This window comes from Coregonus lavaretus (genome assembly GCF_964263955.1).
Source record: "Coregonus lavaretus genome assembly, chromosome: 1".
In the NCBI taxonomy this organism is placed as follows: domain Eukaryota; kingdom Metazoa; phylum Chordata; class Actinopteri; order Salmoniformes; family Salmonidae; genus Coregonus; species Coregonus lavaretus.
Window position 1 is genome coordinate 91,566,798 of NC_139988.1, and position 12,579 is coordinate 91,579,376.

General features: G+C 40.8%; 1 protein-coding gene across 1 annotated transcript; it reads left to right on the forward strand.

The window, feature by feature from the left end:
- Positions 1–1,694: 1,694 nt before the first annotated feature.
- mkks (MKKS centrosomal shuttling protein) lies at positions 1,695–11,410 on the forward strand. Its single transcript, XM_084155771.1, has 6 exons — positions 1,695–2,762; positions 2,964–3,168; positions 3,421–3,608; positions 5,205–5,315; positions 6,524–6,813; positions 10,089–11,410. Exons 1-6 carry the CDS (start codon positions 1,959–1,961, stop codon positions 10,252–10,254), a joined length of 1,764 nt encoding a protein of 587 aa, XP_084011897.1. The 5' UTR covers positions 1,695–1,958; the 3' UTR covers positions 10,255–11,410.
- The last annotated feature ends 1,169 nt before the right edge of the window (positions 11,411–12,579 follow it).

Here is a 12,579-nt window from a genome sequence, read left to right on the forward strand (position 1 = left end):
TTGATTACTCCAACTTGTCTCTCGACCTGTGCACCTACATTATAAACTTTCATTTGTAGGCTAGGTTGTAGCAGCCTTTTGATGGGTATAGGGCAAATTCAAGTATCATGTTGCAGCCTAAACCCATCGATGTTACATTGAGCTGGGTGAATGGAATATGAATGACAGTCATCCAATATGCTATAATAGAAATAAAGCCATACTCATTTATTCATTTTTATCGTCCTCCCTAATCTTGAACGGCACCAACCGCCACTGCTTAGTAGTTGCCAAAGTTCTGGAGCATGTCTTTAACCATTTTAAAATGTCAACTTCAATGGAGTAGGGATGTCCCAAGGATCCCGAATTACAAAGACCACATCCGATCATCGAATGCATCAAACATTACAGAATAAACTAGCTTATTATCAGTTACCCCAAGACAAAGATATAACAGTCAGATGAAAAAAACAACTTTAGTCCACCTGTTTATGGTGTTGGGCAGGGCTGCCCAAACCTCTTCCTGGAGATATACCATCCTGTGGGTTTTCAGTCCAACTCTAATTTAAAACACACCTGATTCTACTTATTAGCTGCTCAACAAGACCTTAACTAGCTGAATCAGATATGTTAAATTAGGGTTGGACTGAAAACCTACAGGACAGTAGATCTCCAGGAAGAGGGTTGGGTCAGCCCTGGTGTAGGGTGTTCAGGGTCTTTCCACTTACCTTGACAACAAACTTGTGAGGAGACATTCTTGTTGCGGTAGCTAGCTGTGGCTAATTGTAGTAACGTTAACTACGACCTGAAACAAACATTTAATGTTCTTTAGATTTGCCACCATATGCCTTCATAAAGATGACAATGGTTTATGTGACCTGGTGGAGAAATCACTAAGTAGCCTAACTGTGGTTTTTGCTTGAGTCACAATAGCTAGCATTCATTAGATATCCAGCTATGGAATAACGGATAGTAATTGCAATACTTATTTTAACAGAGTAATAACTTACTGTAGTTGCGTTTGGGGCTAACGTTAGCTACAAAACTTTGCTTGCTGAACATAACATACAAGCTAAACTAGTTAACGTTAGGTAGCTTGTAAGACGTGTTTGTTGAATTTACCGTAGCTTGCAAGCAAGAAACCGACTGTTATGCAATCCTCGGACTTCAGGACGAGCTGTAACGTTAGCTAATTCCTCTAGCTACTTTAATTGAATACCTGCATATCAACTCATTTTCCGTCACTAGTTACCACAGCCACAAAGTAAAAATGGGCTATAACGTAAAAATTAAAACAAAGGTTAGGGTTAGGCATACGGTTAGCATTGTGGTTAGGGTTAGGTTTAAAATCAGATTAGAAAAATATTAATTGTAGAAATAGGCAGGGTTTAGCCCTAATTATGACTTTGTGGCTGTGGTAACTAGTAACGACCATTTTCCGCCGAATGTTTTGAAAATGTATCACGTGACTTTTAGGACCCCATAGCGGGTCTAAGCTGTCATGGAAATGGTTTGGCTGTCCAAGAGAAGCCTGTGTTTCTCATCAAATAACCTCCAGGAAAATACACATTTCACCATTGACAACTAATAGAATAATTCATACACTATTATAATACACATTTCACCGAGTATAGGTACAGTCATTTCTGAGTAATAGGATTTAATCAACGTAATATATTGTATTGTAATCAGGCATTTTTCAATATACCTGAAACAGTCAAAGACAGTAACGCACTGTTGCTGTTTCGCAGCTCTAAAATGTGAGTTAAAGACAAAAGTCCAAGGCTATATGTAGCAATACCAAAGGGTGGGGTAAACATTTGTAATCGAGCAAAATCACACCCGAATTGATCAGAATGTGTGCTATTATAGTAGCTAGCTAACGCTGGCTAGCTATGCAACAATTAAGTTTTCATTTGGATGGCTTCTCGTCTTGTGTCTTCAGCTCCAATGATTTGTGCATGAAATAATAAATAACTATGTCTCGAGTTACCAAGAAAGCGTCGTCTGTGTGTACAGACAGCCCACTGAGCATGAGTGAAGTCTGTCGGAAGATGACACTGATGAGGCAGATCCTCACCTCTTGTTTCGGACCCAATGGTAGACTGAAGCAAGTCCATAACAACGTTGGCGGACACGTCCTGACCACATCCACCTCTACATCCCTACTTCAAGCTGTCTCCTCATCGGAGCCATTACTCAAACTCATAACTGCCTCCATCCTAAATCACCTGTCTCGGTTCAGTGACTGTGGTCTGTACACTGGCATCCTCTGTCTTTCCCTCATTGACCATGTTCAGAAGTCTGGCTTGAGACCAAGTGTTGCGATCAAAATCAACAAACAACTATTGGGGGTTTGCACCAGTTTCCTCAACCAGGAGGACTGTGGCTGTAAAGTGAATGTCGATTTCAACAGCTGCCAGACCTTGGTGACACTAGCCAGGAGTGTAATCTCTAGCAAACCTGCTTGTGTGTTGACTGAGAGAGAGCAACAGCATATCAGCACGTTGGCTGTCCATGCCTTTCTACTGACTGTCCCCTGTGGTGACACCCGGGGCTCCCCAGACAGAGTCCGTCTCGGTAGGACTGTGACCGTCTCCAGCGAGGGACACTTTGTGCTAGACTCTGCCGTGTTTCCAGGTCTGCTGGTGAATGCCCCAGACATGCAGCTTCACCCCACAGACTCGGAGAGAACCAGACGGGGGCCCGGTCCCTTCCGACTGGCCCTGTTCACGGTGTCTCTCTCAGGGGATCTATCTGAGCTCGGAGTGGAGACCCTGGAGGTAATGGTATACCTTACCTTTGCCACTAAATGCAATCTTTTAGTGTCCCCAAAACATAAATGTACATATTGTCAAGGATTTTATTCAAAAACGCGTTTTAACTTGAATGTTTTCTTTGTCTGTTTATATCAATGCAATATCCATGCATTTTCAATGTCTATGACTGCCACGTGGGTGTTATTAAACACTTGGTCTTGAAAGGTGCACCGTGGAGCCCCTGACCCAGAAGAGCTGATCCTGGATCAGTTACTGAGGCTGGGCGAGCAGGCCGTTACGGACCAGGTGGAGGTGTTTATGTGTCAGAGAGTGATACACCCTGTACTGCAGCATTACCTCCGGAGGCACGGGGTCCTGGTCATAGAGAGACTCGGCATTGCAGTCATCGAGCCCATTGTTCAAATGACAGGTAATGTAATAAACTGTAGTTGTCGGTAATGCTTTTACCCAGCATAGATATATTTTTGTATTTTGTAGTAGGTAGGTTCATGTTGAGAATAGAATACATTTAGGGGCCTATTTTCTATTTTGTGATAATACGGGTATATGTATGTATATATAATATGGGTTTTATACAGCGCTTTTAATGGACCTAAAGACGCTAAATATAATCCAACTAGATTCAAGAAAGCACCGGTTTTCATCTCTCCTTCTGTTCCAGGTGCTCAAGCAGTGGCTTTGTACCAGACCCCTATCCCTCCTGAGGCCTATGGCCAGGTGAAAGGCTGCTGTGTCAGGACCATTGGATCCAGAGAGATGCTGCACCTCCTTCCCCCTCAGGAACCAGCACCAGCTGTCTGCACTATGGTCCTCTTCCACAGGAACGAGACCATGCTCAACGAACTGAAGGTAGACTAGGCTGAGCCTATTCTGTTCTATGTGTAACGGAGATAAGAACGTGAAGTAAGCTCGCTCCACAGCTAGCTTGAAATGTTGCCAACGGTGCTATGGAATTGGAGGCGGGCTGACCCTGGTTTAAGCCCAGTCAGAGGGTTGTTCAGGGAGGCAGCGCTAAGCTAGCCCCCTTTACATATGCTCAATGAACTGAAGGTAGGAACACTGACACCCATCTTTTCAGATAGTATTCAATACCAATCCATCTGGCTTAGTAACAACAGTCAAGTAACAACAGTCAAGTAACAACAGTCAAGTAACAACAGTCAAGTAACAACAGGCAAGTAACAACAGTCAAGTAACTACAGTCATGTAACAACAGTCATGTAACAACAGTCATGTAACAACAGGCATGTAACAACAGGCAAGTAACTACAGTCAAGTAACAACAGTCAAGTAACAACAGTCAAGTAACAACAGTCAAGTAACAACAGGCAAGTAACAACAGTCAAGTAACTACAGTCAAGTAACAACAGTCATGTAACAACAGTCAAGTAACAACAGTCATGTAACAACAGTCATGTAACAACAGGCATGTAACAACAGGCATGTAACAACAGGCAAGTAACTACAGTCAAGTAACAACAGTCAAGTAACAACAGTCAAGTAACAACAGTCAAGTAACAACAGGCAAGTAACAACAGTCAAGTAACTACAGTCAAGTAACAACAGTCATGTAACAACAGTCAAGTAACAACAGTCATGTAACAACAGTCATGTAACAACAGGCATGTAACAACAGGCAAGTAACTACAGTCAAGTAACAACAGGCAAGTAACAACAGTCAAGTAACAACAGTCAAGTAACAACAGGCAAGTAACAACAGTCAAGTAACTACAGTCAAGTAACAACAGTCATGTAACAACAGTCAAGTAACAACAGTCAAGTAACAATAGTCAAGTAACAACAGTCAAGTAACAACAGTCAAGTAACAACAGTCAAGTAACAACAGGCAAGTAACAACAGGCAAGTAACTACAGTCAAGTAACAACAGTCAAGTAACAACAGTCAAGTAACAACAGTCAAGTAACAACAGTCAAGTAACAACAGTCAAGTAACTACAGTCAAGTAACAACAGGCAAGTAACAACAGGCAAGTAACTGCAGTCAAGTAACAACAGTCAAGTAACAACAGTCAAGTAACAACAGTCATGTAACAACAGTCAAGTAACTACAGTCAAGTAACTACAGTCAAGTAACTACAGGAAAGTAACAACAGTCAAGTAACAACAGTCAAGTAACTACAGTCATGTAACAACAGTCAAGTAACAACAGGAAAGTAACAACAGTCAAGTAACAACAGTCAAGTAACAACAGGCAAGTAACTACAGTCAAGTAACAACAGGCAAGTAACTACAGTCAAGTAACTACAGTCATGTAACAACAGTCATGTAACAACAGTCATGTATAGCCTACCTATACTCTGAATGTATTCCAGGCCTTTGCTGTCTTAGAAGTGTAATCTAGTTCCTCACATGTTTTAGATAATGTTAGAATGTTGATTTAGGTTTTTCTTGGAGGCAATGATCTGTCTGTGTCTGTGATGTTCCAGACTGCCTGTCAGAGGGCAGAGCATGTGTTGAGGCTGACCCTGAGAGACCCAGTCGCTCTGCTGGGAGGAGGTTGCACTGAGACACACCTGGCAGCCTACGTCCGTAACAAGGTCTGTACCACAATCACATCTCACATAACACTATACCTGGCAGCCTACGTCCGTAACAAGATCTGTACCACAATCACATCTCTCATAACACTATACCTGGCAGCCTACGTCCGTAACAAGATCTGTAGGACACCATTCTTCCATCTTATAGCTTAGCACGTGTGACACATAAGCCTTTATAAATGCATCAGTGTTATTAACACCCATAAGGTCGACGTCTGCGCCCCTGCGGCAATCTAATTAGCATAATACAAATATCCCCATACAAATGTGTCAATTTAAGTTGGATAATTTTATTTTTTCATTCGATGGGTCTCAATCCACCGCCGATGTAACACTTCCGCATCTGCGGTGGAAAGTGACAGAGCTGGAGCGATTATTTGTCAGACCATGAGACGTCCAGAAAATCAGTCTTCTCACAAAATCGTCTGTAGCGTCCGAACGGTTCGGCCTCCAAACTATCATGACCCCTCTATGGAGAGATGAGACTCTCACCAACACCACGGTCGTCTTGGGACGCGTCTGAAGTCCGTACAGCCGATCTGCCAACGCCTGTCTGTAGCGTCCGAACAGTTTGAGAAACACACTAATATGTGTAAAGGTGAGACTCTCACCAACACGTACGTATCGGTGGTTGTTGTGCTCTTGGACGTCCACAGGCCTCACAAGACCCGTCTGAAGGTCCCCCGGTACCAGATGAAAAGATTAATGGAAGTCTATATGGAGACTGTTTAGTGCCAAAAATAAGGGGTTAAATACATGTAAACGTGCAGGTATTCAGACCCCTTGACTTTTTCCACATTTTGTTAGATACTTCAAGGGGTCTTAAAATTCAAAATCAACTAGCTAAATTATCCTTGGTATGACCCTCTTAAAACAATTCCATATAGCTTATTAGAACCCCCCCCCCCCCGTTAACCAATAAGGTTTAGAACATTGTAATTACATACTGCTCGATAACACTGATCCAGAAATACTCATATTTATGACTGATTTCATGTTGGTCCTCTGTAGCTCAGTTGGTAGAGCATGGCGCTTACAACGTCAAGGGTTCAATTCCCGCTGGGGCTACGCACTGAAAAATACATTCACGAATGATTAAGTCGCTTTGGATAAAAGGGTCTGCTAAATGTCATATATAGTAATATTATTATTATATTACGTTCGCTGATTTTGAGTGATTGAAATCTAACGTTATCCAATCACAGGGCACTACTGAAGCAGCGGAGGCAGCGTTATCCCTGGGAGTCTCCCGGTCTCAGTACCTACTGGGACTGAACGGGTTCTGCTCCTCCCTGGAGACTGTAGCCCTGGCCCTGGAGCACGATGGAGGAACCAGCCTCGTAGACCAGACCCACGCCCACCACTGGTCTGTGCCCCAGGGAGAGGGCCTCCAGTGGGGCGATGGAGGTGAGGTGCCAGCCTCCTGTGGCTGTGGCCTGGTGGAGAGGAGGGCCAGGCCTGGGCTGGAGCTGGAGTGGACCCCCCTCAACACCAGGTACCCACCGTAGATCCGTTAATATGTCGATGTTGGGCATTGTATGTTATTGTGTGTGATGTATGTTATTGTATGTGGTGTATGTTATTGTATGTGGTGTATGTTATTGTATGTGATGTATGTTATTGTGTGTGATGTATGTTATTGTGTGTGATGTATGTTATTGTGTGTGGTGTATCTTATTGTGTGTGATGTATGTTATTGTGTGTGATGTATGTTATTGTGTGTGATGTATGTTATTGTGTGTGATGTATGTTATTGTATGTGGTGTATGTTATTGTATGTGATGTATGTTATTGTGTGTGATGTATGTTATTGTGTGTGATGTATGTGATGTATGTTATTGTGTGTGATGTATGTTATTGTGTGTGATGTATGTTATTGTGTGTGGTGTATGTTATTGTATGTGGTGTATGTTATTGTGTGTGATGTATGTTATTGTATGTGGTGTATGTTATTGTATGTGGTGTATGTTATTGTATGTGATGTATGTTATTGTGTGTGATGTATGTTATTGTGTGTGATGTATGTTATTGTGTGTGGTGTATCTTATTGTGTGTGATGTATGTTATTGTGTGTGATGTATGTTATTGTGTGTGATGTATGTTATTGTGTGTGATGTATGTTATTGTATGTGGTGTATGTTATTGTATGTGATGTATGTTATTGTGTGTGATGTATGTTATTGTGTGTGATGTATGTGATGTATGTTATTGTGTGTGATGTATGTTATTGTGTGTGATGTATGTTATTGTGTGTGGTGTATGTTATTGTATGTGGTGTATGTTATTGTGTGTGATGTATGTTATTGTGTGTGGTGTATGTTATTGTATGTGGTGTATGTTATTGTATGTGATGTATGTTATTGTGTGTGATGTATGTTATTGTGTGTGATGTATGTGATGTATGTTATTGTGTGTGATGTATGTTATTGTGTGTGATGTATGTTATTGTGTGTGGTGTATGTTATTGTATGTGGTGTATGTTATTGTGTGTGATGTATGTTATTGTGTGTGGTGTATGTTATTGTATGTGGTGTATGTTATTGTGTGTGGTGTATGTTATTGTGTGTGATGTATGTTATTGTGTGTGATGTATGTTATTGTGTGTGATGTATGTTATTGTATGTGATGTATGTTATTGTGTGTGATGTATGTTATTGTGTGTGTTGTATGTTATTGTATGTGGTGTATGTTATTGTATGTGATGTATGTTATTGTGTGTGATGTATGTTATTGTGTGTGATGTATGTTATTGTGTGTGATGTATGTTATTGTGTGTGATGTATGTTATTGTGTGTGATGTATGTTATTGTGTGTGATGTATGTTATTGTGTGTGATGTATGTTATTGTGTGTGGTGTATGTTATTGTGTGTGGTGTATGTTATTGTGTGTGATGTATGTTATTGTGTGTGATGTATGTTATTGTGTGTGATGTATGTTATTGTGTGTGATGTATGTTATTGTGTGTGATGTATGTTATTGTGTGTGATGTATGTTATTGTGTGTGATGTATGTTATTGTGTGTGGTGTATGTTATTGTATGTGGTGTATGTTATTGTGTGTGATGTATGTTATTGTGTGTGATGTATGTTATTGTGTGTGATGTATGTTATTGTGTGTGATGTATGTTATTGTGTGTGATGTATGTTATTGTGTGTGATGTATGTTATTGTGTGTGATGTATGTTATTGTGTGTGATGTATGTGGTGTATGTTATTGTGTGTGATGTATGTTATTGTGTGTGGTGTATGTTATTGTGTGTGATGTATGTTATTGTGTGTGATGTATGTTATTGTGTGTGGTGTATGTTATTGTATGTGTTGTATGTTATTGTATGTGATGTATCTTATTGTGTGTGATGTATGTTATTGTGTGTGATGTATGTTATTGTGTGTGATGTATGTTATTGTGTGTGATGTATGTTATTGTGTGTGATGTATGTTATTGTGTGTGATGTATGTGGTGTATGTTATTGTGTGTGATGTATGTTATTGTGTGTGATGTATGTTATTGTGTGTGATGTATGTTATTGTGTGTGATGTATGTGGTGTATGTTATTGTGTGTGATGTATGTTATTGTGTGTGATGTATGTTATTGTGTGTGATGTATGTTATTGTGTGTGATGTATGTTATTGTGTGTGATGTATGTTATTGTGTGTGTTGTATGTTATTGTGTGTGATGTATGTTATTGTGTGTGATGTATGTTATTGTGTGTGGTGTATGTTATTGTATGTGGTGTATGTTATTGTGTGTGATGTATGTTATTGTGTGTGGTGTATGTTATTGTGTGTGATGTATGTTATTGTGTGTGATGTATGTTATTGTGTGTGATGTATGTTATTGTGTGTGATGTATGTTATTGTGTGTGATGTATGTTATTGTGTGTGATGTATGTTATTGTGTGTGTTGTATGTTATTGTGTGTGATGTATGTTATTGTGTGTGATGTATGTTATTGTGTGTGATGTATGTTATTGTGTGTGGTGTATGTTATTGTATGTGGTGTATGTTATTGTGTGTGATGTATGTTATTGTGTGTGGTGTATGTTATTGTGTGTGATGTATGTTATTGTGTGTGATGTATGTTATTGTGTGTGATGTATGTTATTGTGTGTGGTGTATGTTATTGTATGTGGTGTATGTTATTGTGTGTGATGTATGTTATTGTGTGTGGTGTATGTTATTGTGTGTGGTGTATGTTATTGTGTGTGATGTATGTTATTGTGTGTGATGTATGTTATTGTGTGTGATGTATGTTATTGTGTGTGATGTATGTTATTGTATGTGGTGTATGTTATTGTGTGTGATGTATGTTATTGTGTGTGATGTATGTGGTGTATGTTATTGTGTGTGATGTATGTTATTGTGTGTGATGTATGTTATTGTGTGTGATGTATGTTATTGTATGTGGTGTATGTTATTGTGTGTGATGTATGTTATTGTGTGTGGTGTATGTTATTGTATGTGATGTATCAAATCAAATCAAATCAAATGTTATTTGCCACATGCGCCGAATACAACAGGTGTAGACATTACCGTGAAATGCTTACTTACAAGCCCTTAACCAACAATGCATTTATTTTTTCATAAAAAAAGTAAAATAAAACGACAACAACAAAAAAGTGTTGAGAAAAAAAGAGCAGAAGTAAAATAAAATAACAGTAGGGAGGCTATATATACAGGGGGGTACCGGTGCAGTATATAGAAGAGGATGTGTGCATGTCCTCTTGTGTTATCTTGTGACTGAATAAACAAACTTTATGTTCACCAGGTACCCTTTTCGTCCTGTCCCCCTGGTTGTGGATAAGGACACTGCCCCTACCCCACAGCTCAGGGTGCTGGACTCCTTCACAGCCAAACTCAATGCTCTGCAGGTTGCCGTGGAAATGGCTAATCTGGTACTGGACATTAGATACGTCATCCAAGATGTCAACTGACACCGACCTCTCTCTCTCTCAATTCAATTGAAAGGGGCTTTATTGGCATGGAATGTGTTTACGTTGAAACAAACAAAACAATGACAATCAGCCTTTGACAGTAAACACACAACTTTCAAGAGAATAACAGCGTTTCAAATATGATATTACTAGTTACTAGTTACTAGTATAACATTTAAAATGTTACATAAGCTAGGTGTTTTGACAATGAATATAGTAGAATGTACGAATGACGGGGGGGGGGGGGGTGGATATGCAGATAAATATAGGTTATATTACACTGGTGTTTCTGACCCACTGGTTGACCTTCTCTTGTGGCAGCAGGTCAACACATGTTGCTGCTGTCTTCTCTTGCGATCCAGGTCTGCCAACGGCGGCCTCTCTCAATAGCAAGGCTATGCTCACTGAGTCTATACATAGTCAAAGATTTCCTTCAGTTTGGGTCAGTCACAGTGGTCAGGTATTCTGCCACTGTGTACTCTCTGTTTAGGGCCAAATAGCGTTCTATTTTGCTCTGTTTTTTTTTGTTAATTATTTCCAATGTGTCAAGTAATTCTCTTTTTGTTTTCTCATGATTTGGTTGGGTCTAATTGTGTTGCTGTCCTGGGGCTCTGTGGGATCTGTTTGGGTTTGTGAACAGAGCCCAGGACCAGCACCAGCTGGCTGAGTCTAATTTTATGTTCATTTTGATGGCGTAGAAGGCCCTTCTTGCCTTGTCTCTCAGATCATTCATAGCCTTGTGGAAGTTACCTGTGGTGCTGATGTTTAGGCTGAGGTACTCTATGTGTATTTCTTTGTGGGCAACGGTGTCTAGATAGAATTAATGTTCGCTCTCTCAATATAATTATTTATTGAGGTCAGTATTTCAGCATATAAAACTGGAGCCTGCTGTTTTGCAGTACTTCACTTTCAACACTAGATGTTAGCATTTTCTATCTGTTGTCATACCTAGATTAGAACGTTCTATGACTGTAAGTCGCTTTGGATAAAAGCGTCTGCTAAATGGCATATTATTATTATATTATTAGTTACGTCTTTTATAGGTCAAAACATTTGCTGGTATATTTCAGAGTTGCATATCAACGTTTAAATATGTTCACATCACGACAAGAAAACCACCGTTGTTGATGAAAAATAAACATGTTATTTCCTGGTCTTCTGTCTCCCATCCTTTTCCCTGCTATCATTCCGGTGTAGTTTGACAACCCAGAGAGCTGCACTGGGTGTGTTTTACTGAGAAAGACACAAACTGGTTGTACTTAACTTGTAGGGATGTTCTACACTACATTGCCAAAAGTATGTGGACATCCCTTCAAATGAGTGGATTTGGATATTTCAGCCACACCCATTGCTGACATAGACAAACATTGGCAGTGGGGATGGCCTTACTGAAGAGCTCAGTGACTTTCAAGGTGGCACTGTCATAGGATGCCACCTTTCCAACAAGTCAGTTCGTCAAATTTCTGCCCTGCTAGAGCTGCCCTGGTCAACTGTAATTGCTGTTATTGGGATGTGGAAATGTCTAGGAGCAACAGCTGCTCAGCCCCGAAGTGGTCGGCCACACAAGCTCACAGAACGGGACCGCCGAGTGCTGAAGCGTGTAGAGCATCAAAATCGTCTGTCCTCGGTTGCAACACTCCAAACTGCTTCTGGAAGCAACGTCAGCACAAGAACTGTTTGTCTGGAGCTTCATGAAATGGGTTTCCATAGCCGCACACAAGCCTAAGATCACCATGCGCAATGCCAAGCGTCGGCCGGAGTGGTGTAAAGCTCACCGCCATTGGACTCTGGAGCAGTGGAAACGCGTTCTCTGAAGTGATGAATCACGCTTCACCATCTGGCAGTCCGATGAACGAATCAGGGTTTGTCGGATGCCAGGAGAACTCTACCTGCCCCAATGCACAGTGCCAACTGTAATGTTTGGTGGAGGAGGAATAATGGTCTGGGGCTGTTTTTCATGGTTCAGGCTCCTTAGTTCCAGTGAAGGGAAATCTAAACGCTACAGCATACAATGACATTCTAGATTATTCTGTGCTTCCAACTTTGTGGCAACAGTTTGGGGAAAGCCCTTTCCTGTTTCAGCATGACAATGCCCCCGTGCACAAAGCGAGGTCCATACTGAAATGGTTTGTCGAGATCGATGTGGAAGAACATAACTGGCCTGCACAGAGCCCTGACCTCAACCCCATCTAACACCTTTGGGATTCATTGGAACGCTGACTGCGAGCCAGGCCTAATCGCCCTACATCAGTGCCCGAACCTCACTAATGCTCTTGTGGCTGAATGGAAGCAAGTCCCCGCAGCAATGTTCCAACATCTAGTGGG

Coding starts and splice junctions, on each gene's coding strand:
- mkks (XM_084155771.1), top strand. CDS start 1,959: ATGTCTCGAGTTACCAAGAAAGCGTCGTCTGTGTGTACAGACAGCCCA. Junction 5,316..6,523: donor CAGCCTACGTCCGTAACAAG/GTCTGTACCACA, acceptor ATCCAATCACAG/GGCACTACTGAAGCAGCGGA. Junction 6,814..10,088: donor TGGACCCCCCTCAACACCAG/GTACCCACCGTA, acceptor TATGTTCACCAG/GTACCCTTTTCGTCCTGTCC.